This window comes from Bos indicus x Bos taurus, chromosome 26 (genome assembly GCF_003369695.1).
Source record: "Bos indicus x Bos taurus breed Angus x Brahman F1 hybrid chromosome 26, Bos_hybrid_MaternalHap_v2.0, whole genome shotgun sequence".
NCBI classification, from domain to species: domain Eukaryota; kingdom Metazoa; phylum Chordata; class Mammalia; order Artiodactyla; family Bovidae; genus Bos; species Bos indicus x Bos taurus.
The window spans coordinates 18979017-18990479 of record NC_040101.1 but is presented as its reverse complement, the minus strand read 5'-3'; the positions used below and the strand labels follow the sequence as shown (position 1 = coordinate 18990479).

At 43.3% G+C, this 11463-nt stretch overlaps 1 protein-coding gene and 1 non-coding gene across 5 annotated transcripts in view; one reads left to right on the top strand and one right to left on the bottom strand.

Annotated features, from left to right (window-relative positions):
• ACSL5 (acyl-CoA synthetase long chain family member 5) overlaps nucleotides 1-10505 on the top strand; it is a 51502-nt gene extending 40997 nt beyond the window's left edge. For all 4 annotated transcript variants that reach the window (XM_027528751.1, XM_027528753.1, XM_027528752.1 and 1 more), the window contains 10 exons: nucleotides 567-701; nucleotides 1230-1325; nucleotides 4224-4296; nucleotides 4574-4662; nucleotides 5191-5307; nucleotides 7185-7328; nucleotides 7997-8098; nucleotides 8583-8654; nucleotides 9357-9503; nucleotides 10240-10505. In XM_027528751.1, coding sequence (XP_027384552.1) covers nucleotides 567-701; nucleotides 1230-1325; nucleotides 4224-4296; nucleotides 4574-4662; nucleotides 5191-5307; nucleotides 7185-7328; nucleotides 7997-8098; nucleotides 8583-8654; nucleotides 9357-9497 — 969 coding nt within the window. In that variant the 3' untranslated portion in view covers nucleotides 9498-9503; nucleotides 10240-10505. The remainder of the gene's footprint in view (nucleotides 1-566; nucleotides 702-1229; nucleotides 1326-4223; nucleotides 4297-4573; nucleotides 4663-5190; nucleotides 5308-7184; nucleotides 7329-7996; nucleotides 8099-8582; nucleotides 8655-9356; nucleotides 9504-10239) is intronic.
• Nucleotides 2796-2868, bottom strand: TRNAG-UCC. Its single transcript has one exon. It is a non-coding gene; the product is annotated as a tRNA-Gly (tRNA).
• Nucleotides 10506-11463: the final 958 nt, after the last annotated feature.

Here is an 11463-nt window from a genome sequence, read left to right as displayed (position 1 = left end):
TGTAGATAGATGCTACCTTTTGGGGACATGCTGTATTAATTGTCAAGGTTTTTTGCTAAGGACAAGGAATTTGGAGGAGCTGGAGCTTTGTGTGTGTGTATGAACTTCACTTCTTTGTTAGCATGAACTTTCATCATTATTCAGCATACCAGTGCATGAATAAGAGTCACTTTCTTTTGATGCTGCTGCTGCTGTTGCTAAGTCACTTCAGTCGTGTCCAACTCTGTGCGACCCCATAGACGGCAGCCCACCAGGCTCCCCCGTCCCTGGGATTCTCCAGGCAAGAACACTGGAGTGGGTTGCCATTTCCTTCTCCAAGACATGAAAGTGAAAAGTGAAAGTGAAGTCGCTCAGTCGTGTCCGACCCTCAGCAACCCCGTAGACTGCAGCCTACCAGGCTCCTCCGTCCATGGGATTCTCCAGGCAAGAGTACTGGAGTGGGCTGCCATTGCCTTCTCCGCTTTTGATGCTAGGAAGCGCTATCTCTTGTTTGTTGATGAATGGCTTTGGTGAGTATCCAGTAGGTTTCCAACTAAGAGGAGCTGTCACTCCTCTCACTCCTGCAGGTACAAAATGAAGCCAAGACACCCTTGAAGAAGTTCTTGTTGAACTTAGCTGTTGCCAGTAAATTCCGTGAAGTGAAAAGGGGTATCATCAGACGTGACAGTCTGTGGGACAAGCTCATCTTTGGAAAGATCCAGGTATGCTGGGTAGATCCTGATGGAGCCAGGTATGTGTCTGGGCTGCCCTCAGCTTCAGCATACTTTGCTTTTCCTTTGATGGTCAAGCGTCTCTTTAACTGGAGACCCTTTGGCACTTTCTGCGTTCACTCAGCCTTTTGAGATCTCTCTCAGACAACGTTGTCACTAAAGGGATTTGGCTGAAATACAGAAAGTGGATTTTTCTTAGGTTCTAGCTCTTTCATTCTCTTGGGTGGTCTGTTGAGAGTCCTAAGTAATTTGAAAGATCCAACAATACAAATTACCTGAGGAAATGTAAAAAAAAAAAAAAAATGCAGGTCTGGTTCCCGCTGTGGATGGTGGTTACCATAAGAGCCAACACTTTAAGTTCTTTTCTACAATGATGGACCCTTTCTAAGTGCTGTGTGAATTAATGAGTTTAATCCTTATGACAACACTGGATAAGTAGGCTATTCTGCCCATTTTGCAATGCAGGAGACTAAAGCCGAGGGAATAGTTTTCAGCGGGTCTTTTGTTTCTATTAAACAGGAAAGCCTGGGTGGGAAGGTTCGGTTACTGATCACCGGAGCTGCCCCCATCTCACCTCCCGTCTTGACGTTCCTCCGGGCAGCACTGGGATGTCTGGTAGGCCAAGTACTTTTTTTTAAAACAATTTTTATTAGGGTGTAGGTGCTTTACAATGTTGTGTTAGTTTATGCTGTACAGCAAAGTGAATTCGTTATATATATCCATACATCACCTCTTCTTTCCTTCCCATTCAGGCAATAGGCACCTTTTTGGGATGATAGCTAATTTCACTTTTGCACAAGTAAAACTCACTATTTAAATAAAAATGAAAACACAAATGAAAAGTGCCAAGGAGAAAGTCAGCCAGAAACTCAAAGTCAAGAGAAAATATCCTTCCAGTCACTGCTTAATGCATCTGTATACAGAAACCTTGACACAAACAGCATCAATGTTAACAAAACTTTGCCATTTGCAGCAGTGTGAATGGGCTTGGAGGGCATTATGCCAAGTGAAATGAATCAGACAAAGACAAATTCTATGTGACGTCACTTATATGTGGAATCTAAAAAATGCAACAGACTAATGAATGTAATAAAAAAGAATCAGGCTCACAGATACAGAGAACAAAGTCCAAGTGGTGGGTAAGGGCAGTTTAGGGGTAGGAGGGTAAGAGGTACAAACAGTTAGGTGCAAAGTGAGTTAGAGGATATTGTTATATGGGAAATACATCTGATGTTTTATAATAACTATAAATGGAGCATCATCTTTAAAAAATGACATCCGTGTTCTAATATACTTGTTAAGCAGTGCTCGCCCCGTCCATATTGATCCTAGTCAAATAAACATCATTTTAATGGTTTTGTAATCATTTATTGAATGTACCCAAATAACTAGTCTCCTGTTGATGCGTGTTAAGTCATTTCAGTCGTGTCCAACTCTTGACTCTTAAAGACCCTATGAACTGTAGCCAACCAGCCTCCTCTGTCCATGGGGTTCTTTAGGCAAGAATACTGGACTGGATTGTCATGCCCTCCTCCAGGGGATCTTCCCAACCCAGGGATTGAACCTGTGTTTCTTACATTTCCTGCATTGGCAGGTGGATTCTTTACACTTGTGCTACCTAGGAAACCCAGTTTCCTATTGATAGACATCATTTTTTTTTTTTTGCTGTTATAATCAATGAGATGATAAGGATATTTGTGCATATTTATGCAACTATCAATTTAGGATAAATCTTTGCAAGTGGGAATTATTGGGCCAAAGTATATGAGTTTTTTTTACATGTTAATGTTAATGCTCACACTTCCTCAGAAGGATCTTGTCTTTCTTATACATTCCTGCAAATAAAGCACAAGTCCTGATAGCCCCACCTTCTTGCTAGTGATAGATGTTTTCAGTCATTTAAATCTTAGCCAAATAGATACTTGAAAAATCTTATTACAGCTTTGTTTCTTTTATTAACACCAAATATCTTTTGGGGGGCTCTTTTTTCCCTTGCCTTCATCGCATTGAACAGTCACAGATGTGTTTAATAGTATTTGTGGGGTTTTGTGTGTTTGGCTGCACTATGAGGCACGCAGATCCTAGTTCCCCAATCAGGGACTGAACCCGAGACCTCTGCATTGGAAGTGCAGAGTCTTAACCACTAGACCACCAGGGAAGTCCCTAAACATCCTTTCTATTGTTTACTGGCACTTGTATTGCTTTCATGAATTACTACATTACCTCCTCATAGAAAAAAGAGCAAAGGAGAGTTCGGTTCTCTTTCACCTTGCTTTCTAAGAATTCGAATAGTAATAAAATCAATCTTTGTTGTGTTACAAGTGTATGTCCTAGTCTCATCTTTTGCGCTGTGTATTGCTAGATAAAAGTTTTAAATGTTTTTGCACTGAGTCACCTTTTTTATGTGGTTTTATAAGAGCTTAGACCTTAGGCTTCCTGACCCAACCCTCAATATTGCATAAAACTGTTTTCACCCAGATTTTCTGGTAACCTTGTGGTTTTACCTTTTTTCAATTAAGTCTCTGCTCCATCTGGAATTTAGTAAAAGGGCTTGAGTACAGATAGTCTCATATTTTCCCCCTCGATGGCTAACTAGTTCATTCTTTCAGCCAACACGCACAGTATGAATGAAGCAAACAGCCTTGTCCTCATCAAGTACCACCTATGTGTATAACTGTCTTCACAACAGATTCTGAATTGATGCCAAGGCCAGAGTTCCTCTTTCTTCCTTTCCTTCCTTTCCCTCAGCTCCTAACACCCATAGATCAGAAGGCCCTATGTCATATCCCTCCCAGAAATGCCTTCCTCTCTTCCAGCAGCTCTGCCTGGGACAGACCCCATCTCCACTTCAGACTGTGCATGTGTTTCCCCCACAGCCCCTCTCCAGTCAAGGTTATCCTTTATACCAGCAGTTGGTCTGTGCTACAGACCAAATCTGGCCTGTTCCCTCTATTTGTAAATAAAGTCTTGGTGGAACACAGCCATACTTATTTATTTATGTATTGTCTACTGCCACTTTGGTGCTATATTGGCAGAGATGAGTCATTGACATAGAGACCAAATGGCTCATACAGTCAAATATATTCAGTCTCTGGTCTTATATACAGAAGTTTGCCAACCCCTGTTCTACACCATAGCTATTTCCCTTAAAAGATACTTCTCACTTTCTTTAGCTCCTTCAGTAGCATGCCCTTGCCTAGGTTCAAGTCCAGTTGCCATTGGATTGCATGTCACTTAATGAATAACTCTCTTTTCCCCATCAGCTTGTAGTGCCACATTTCCCGAAGTATAGTATGTTTCCATACTTTGGTCAATTTCTGGACCCTTTTGGTTTTTTAGTGAATCCACAGTTGCAAAGACCCAGCAGCTCAGGCTCTCACGAATCCAAGGTTTTAGGACACTAAGTGTCCTCCAGCTCTCAGACACCTTGCTTTCTTCATGTCTGGCCATAGGGCATGGCCAGCTCCTGCTGTATCTTGAGTGACTCTCAAAGCCCTTCTTTGGTTCACACAGGTGTTTGAAGCTTATGGTCAAACAGAATGCACTGCTGGCTGTACAGTTACATTACCTGGGGATTGGAAATCAGGTAGGTTCTTTGTTTACTGGACAGTGGGTGCAATGGCTGGGTGAACAGTTCTAGATAAACTAGGATTTGGGTGTTTAGATAGCCTCAATACTCTGGATGAATGTGGCAGATCCTAAATCTAAGGGTTGGTCCAGGCTTTTCTATCTCGACTGTCTGGCACTGCCAAATGACTTTTCAGTTTTATTCTTCTAGAGTTAATCCATAAATATCTCTCAAACATGGCTGGAGTTATCACCATTTCCCAGTATCCTGGCTGATTCATTGTGGTGTGTTCTAGGCCACGTTGGAGTCCCCATGGCTTGCAATCATGTGAAGCTGGAAGATGTACCTGATATGAACTACTTTGCCGTGAACAATGAAGGAGAGGCAAGTAGGCTGTGCCCAGCAGTCCTTTTTACATAATCGTGGTGGGGATGTGTGTATCAGAAAAAGCACACACTTGTGAGCAAGTTTGTGTTTGGTTCTTTCGAGAATTTTAGGACTTCACTGTCTTGGAGTCTAACTTTGTCCCCCACAATAGAAATTAAAATCCGGCGCTCTTCATTAGTGTCATTGGTATTAGTCAATCAGTTGTGTCCGACTCTTTGCAACCCCACGGACTGTAGCTCACCAGTCTCCTCTGTCCATGGCATTCTCCAGGCAAGAATACTAGAGTGGATAGCCATTCCCTGCTCCAGGAGATCTTCAATCCCAACCCAGGGATTGAACTCGTGTTCCCCACATTGCAGGCAGATCCTTTACCATCTGACCCACTAGGGAAGCCAGTGTTCCTCATACGTATAGTGGAAGCGTCAAATGAATCAAGGTGGCAGGAAAAAAAAAGGATGAAAGGCGGGAGTAGGTGTTTGTAGCAGCCTTTGCTGTTGTCACCATCGCCTCCCAACTTCTGTACAGATCTGCATCAGGGGCCACAACGTGTTCAAAGGATACCTGAAGGAGCCCGAGAAGACACAGGAAACCTTGGACAAGGATGGCTGGCTTCACACAGGAGACATTGGTCGCTGGCTCCCGGTGAGTGTTTCTTCAAAACTTCTGGGTGTCCCTTAACGAGGGAATAGACTTGCTCAAAATGAAAGTCGCTCAGTCATGTCCGACTCTTTGCGACCCCATGGACTGTAGCCTGCCAGGCTCCTCTGTCCATGGAATTCTCCAGGCAAGAATACTGGAGTGGGTTGCCATTCCTTTCTCCAGGGGATCATCCCAACCCAGGGATTGAACCCAAGTCTCCTGCATTGCAGGCAGATTCTTTACCACCATCTGTGCTACCAGGAAAGCCCAAGAATACTGGAGTGGGTACCTTTCTTTCCCTTCTCCAGGGGATCTTCCTGACCCAGGAATCCAACCGGCATCTCCTGCATTGCAGGCAGATTCTTTACCAACTGAGATCCCAGGGAAGCCTGGATACCATGAATGACTTGCTCAAAGATAGGGAAAAATTTGGTGACTTTTCCAAAGAAGTGTAGTAATGTATTTTGTTGTTGTTGTGAGTTTTACTCTTCTTGTGGCAGAAAAAACTCAAGATAACTCCATGGGCCTGTAGTGTTTGCCTTTTATAGGGATACATATTTTTTCCCCCACTTAATATGCAGACACATCAAAATGAGGGGGCAGGATTTCTAAGCCAGGTGTATGCAGAGACTAGTTTTTGCCTCTCAGTGACCTTCACAGCCTCTCTTGGTGAAAGCAGACTGAGACTGTCTTTAAATCATAGCTTGCTGACAAAAAATCAGCAGTAAGTAGTCTCTGTAAACCCCATCTGTTTTCCTAGGAAGAGAGGAAATTCTTGCATAGTAATGATGGTGCCTTAGAACCCCTGAAGGGAATTTTCATGAGCTTTCCTCTCTGGAAAGTTTTTGTCTCTTATGTGCTGGGGGAGTGGGAACGTAACCAGATTTAAAACCCCCTTCTTGCTCAATATTCTCAAGATTTAAGTGATATTCAAGGAATGTTTGACAACAAAATCTCCAAGAACACTGGTCCTAATAATGTATTTTATAGATTTGGGTATTATGGTAACATGTCTGTGTCTGTATGGTAAGAGTTCTCAGGTCTAATAAGCCCAAAGTATAGGCAATAGATGTGTTTTCACACTAGAATTATAAAGGGCTGAGCTTTATTCATCACTTTCAGATAATGTCTGTTAGGCTGAGCTGGTGGTTAATTTCTGGAGTTGGCCTTGCTGATGGTTCCAGGATTGGTTCAGTCTATTGCCCTATTTCGGGTGTGATCATGTGGACCGTATTTGCCACTTGTTCCAGTTCTACAATTCAAATCCCTAAAAACCTATGCTCCTCAAATCAATTAGCCCAGAGATAGAACCTGCAAGTGACCTCTGGTGGCTGGTCAGAGAGCTCTCCCTGGCTGTTCCTGTCCTAACAAGCGCAATTACTGACTTGTTTGATTAGCAGTGGCACAGTGGAGCTGTACAGACTGCTCCTGGATTTAAAAGCGATAGAGAAAAGGGAGACAAGGAGGGGAAGATCATTCTAAAGTCTAAATAAAAGATAACACCTTCCCTGTTCCCAAGAGTGCTGGAATGAAGTAATTGGAAATTAAGTTACTGGATATTAAGAGCTGCAAAATTTCTTTTTTGGATGAGGCAACCATGTGCATAATCCCAGTGGGTCCAGGGGACTTTTTCTGAGGCTGCCCACTGACTCTTCACAGACACAGTATAGACAGGTTTTGTGGAAGGCTGCATCCCTCCCCTTTCCCCAAAGCCAAAAAGAGAAATGAAAGATTGTCCAAAAGTCAATGGAGAGGTCAAGTTTTAAAGGGAAGATTAAAAACAAAAAAAGGAAGATTACCTCTGATTTCACCTTGCTCTTCACTGACATCCCTCAATAGGCTCAGAAACACTGATGCTGTTGTCTTTCTGTCTGCTGCAGAACGGAACTCTGAAGGTCATCGACCGAAAAAAGAACATTTTCAAGCTGGCCCAAGGAGAATACATTGCTCCAGAGAAGATAGAAACTGTCTACATCAGGAGTAGTCTGGTGTCGCAGATTTTTGTACATGGGGAAAGCTTACAGGTAACATACATTTCTTAATCACCAGTTTTATAAACACTGTGCTTAAACTTGGCTTCTTGGGAGTGCGGGAGGATTGATATGCAGAGGTCAGAGTTGCTTTAAGCTTAATATTGAGCACCATTTCTTTTTGAACAATCACATTTGAATGGAACATTTTTGTAGAGATGTTAAGTGTGAAAATGAGATTAGAGTTCCATGAGGGTTTGAAATATATTTTGAGAAAATAGTAGGATTCCGTTCAGTTCAGTTGCTCAGTCATGTCCTACTCTTTGTGACCCCATGGACTGCAGCACACCAGGCTTCCCTGTCCTTCACCAACTCCCAGAGCTTGCTCAAACTCATGTCCATCGAGTCGGTGATGCCATCCAACCATCTCATTCTCTGTCGTCCCCTTCTCCTCCTGCCTTCAATCTTTCCCAGCATCATGGTCTTTTTCAAGGAGTCAGATATTCGCATCAGGGAGCTTCAGCTTCAGCATCAGTCCTTCCAATGAATATTCAGGACTGATTTTCTTTAGGATGGACTGTTTTGATCTTGCTGTCCAAGGGACTCCAGCCCTGAATGTCAGGCTTGGGAACCATCATGTATTAGGGAGATGTAACGCTGCCTTCTTTGCCCCACTAGGGGGCAGTGCTGCGCTAGTTCACATGCCTTTATTTCCTTTCCAGTCATTCCTAGTGGGAGTGGTGGTTCCTGACCCAGATGCACTTCCCCCATTTGCAGCCAAGATTGGGGTAAAGGGCTCTATTGAAGAACTGTGTCAAAACCAAGTAAGTCTCAGTCAGGAAAGCCTATGCACACCCATGGGCCCATCATGGGAGGGGGATTCCCTGTTCTCCCACCCTTCAACTTGGGCACCCACGGTTTCCCGGAACCTCCTCGCTGGAAGAACAGACTCTTGCTGTGTCTGTACTGGCTGGTTTTATTAGACTGGAAGATGGGATGTGGAGTTTAAAAATAACTACCAAAATCACTATTCTTTTTATAGTAAGTTGTGCATTGTGAAAAAATTAATTGGAAAATGAGGAATTAAATAATGCCATCCAGAGAAAACCCCTGTTACCATTTAGGTTTGCTTTTTCTTCTCATTATTTTCTTTGAGCAACATTTAGATATCACACATTCTTGCGCATACCCCTACATCCTGCTTTTATCCTGATGAGTTTAGTTGGTGTTTTGAATTGGTTCCTGCTCAGCCTTTTCTTTAGGCTCTTTTTCAACAGCCAGTCTCTAAGCTATGTTTTATATTCCTAGACTATAAAGAAAGCCATATTAGAAGACATGCATAAAATTGGGATAGACGGTGGCCTTAAATCCTTTGAACAGGTATGTATTACTCATGTTATCCTGCCCTCTCAAGTCACACTAGAAAGTGTTCAAGTTTGCATTTATAATGGGGTCAAGAAGTTCAGTTTCCAAGGAACTGACTTCAGTGGTACTGTTAACCCATTGACGACAAATGGCAGTGACTTTTGCATTCATTTTTGTAGTCCCTCTACGCTGTTCATTATTCATTCTCCTTCTCCACTCATGTCTTTCCCAAATTATTAGTGTGAGAATGGGCATATGTTACTATTCTCCTAACCCTCCCACGTCATCATGCCACTTCTGTAAGAGAAAAGATTCTTCGAGTTTCCTCGCGTAGCATTTATTTTTCATTTAGTTTTGACCGAGCTGGGTCTCTGTTGCTGTGTGGGCTTCCTCTAGTTGCGGCGAGTGGGGCTACTCCCAAGTTGTGGTGGATAGACTTTCCACTGTGGAGGTGGCCCCTCTCGTTGTGCGGCACTGGCTTTCGGGCACACAGGCTCCAGTAGCTGTGGCATGTGGACTCAGCGGTCACGGAAACAGGCTTAGTTGCTCCACCGCATATGGAATCTTCCCAGACCAGGGATGGAACCCGTGTCCCCTGCATTGGCAGGCAGATTCTTAACCACTGGACCACCAGGGAAGTCCCACATAGCATTTAGAAGGGCTCCGCAGAACAGCCCGGATCACTAATAAATGTGCGTACGTGTGTACCTCTTCCAGGTCAAATGCATCCATCTACATCCAGAGCCATTTTCCATTGAAAATGGACTCTTGACACCAACCTTGAAAGCAAAGCGGGGAGACCTTGCCAAGCACTTTGGAACTCAAATCAAGAGTCTGTATGAGAACACCCAGGAGTAGGTTAAGGTACTTAACAGCTGCAAGGGGCCCATAAGTATCCTGCCTTGTAGGAATGTGGATTTAAAACTAATCTTACGTTCATTTTCTTTTTGTCTTTCCTCCTGTTGTTTTACCTACTAAATTATAAAACCATAATTTTGGGGCTTTTAAAAAATATTCAGTTAGAGATTATTTAGTTCAGACTTAGCCTTGAACTAAATAACTCTTGTCTTTCCCATCTTAAACGTTGCTTAGATGACATCTTAGGTGTTAGGACTGCTTTTATCAAGACACCTTCCTTCAAGGTCCATCCGTACAGAATCTTTGTTCCTGCCTTGTGAAATCCAGCCTTTATAGGTGATAACGTTCAGGGGCCAAAGTGACCCATTGAGACTTTTTCCTTGTTTTATAGTTAACTTAACTCATTGGTGGTCTCAATATTTAGAGTTTCCAATGTTCAAATTAAGAGACCTTTAAGTTCTAAGGAACTTAAGAACATAGTTTCTATTTCATAAAACCCCTAAAATTAAGTAGAGTTTTAAGCTATAACAATATTAATCATGTTTATGAGACAGATTTCTTCTATGTCCTTCTGTGTTCACTAAAGTCTGTGTCCAAAAGGGAAGAATTTGATCCCACTGAGCATTTCCTAAAGTCTCTAGTTTGGGAGAATGTAAAACTGGGCCTGTGACACTGTGCCCGAAAAGAATGTTCTGAGGGTGTTTTCCACAGTATACCTGGTGACCGAATCTATTCCCAACAGTTTGCTGCTGAGCTGGAAGCTGTGGGTAAAGGAGCTGAAACCCACGTCAAGTGCAGCTTTCCAGTAAATGAAGGAAGCACTGAGTAGCAACCTCCCAAACTGGGAATGAAGGCATGAAGCCTGCACGGCAGCCGTATCTCCTGGGAAGGAATCGACTGATCTTTCATCCCGACTCCACTTCCTGCTGTACCTTACCCGCCTTCAACACGTATTGATATCGTCTGAAAATACAAGGTGTTAAGAATAAACTATTGCAGAGAACTGAATTTGTGGTGTGTTTCCTCATGGATCATGAAGAGAGTCAGCCTTAGACAAGGGTTCCTTGACAATCACGGAAGCTAGTGGCTCTCAAACTTGGCTATGTACTAGAATTACCTGGGAGTTTAAAAAGATACCAATGCCTGTGTGACACTTCATGGATTCTGGTTAACCTGGCCAGGGGTACAGTGTGGGCAATGGGATTTTTTTAAAGGTCCCTAGGTGATTCTAGAACGTCACCATGTTTGATAGCTACTGAAGGAAATGACCTTGAGGATCAGGCCTTCTGTCCAACAGCTGTGAATAAAAAAATACCAAAGCCTGACTCCAGCTGAGCACAGTTGGTGCTCTTTCTCCTTTATCATTCATGTAGTCTTGAAGAGTGTTCCTTTCTGGTCTTTCTAGACCCTGAGCCCAGAAGAGCTATCCTGGGATACTGAGACAGAAGGGAAGGCAGGAATGAGCTTCCCTGCATGTCCTAGCTCCTGCTGTCTCCTTGACCTCCTTTCCCACTACCCCCTCAGTCATTCCAGCTAAACCCACACTAGCTGCCTTCCTGTCCTCAGACATGCCAGGCACATTCTAGCCTGTTGTTCTGCCTAAAGTGCAGACGCTCCCAGAGACACACGACTTGTCCCCTCATATGCTTTAAATGTCACCTCCATCAGACTGTCCCACCTGCTTTCTTCATAATACACGATTCCAGCTGACATATATTTTACTATCTGTCTACCTCCCTAGTCCTCACTGGAGTGGGCCAGAGTCCTCTTTCATTCATTGCTGAATCCCCAAGTGCCCTTCCGTTAGTGTTCACAAGCCAACCCCCCAATCTCAAGTTCTCTACCTTGGAAAGAATTACTCTTTGAACAGGTGACTACTGTAATTCTACTCTTGTGTTTAAAAGAGCCTGACTTTAAGCCTCCAAGTCCACCAGCCTAGAACCAAATACTCACATCAGCTTCAGGC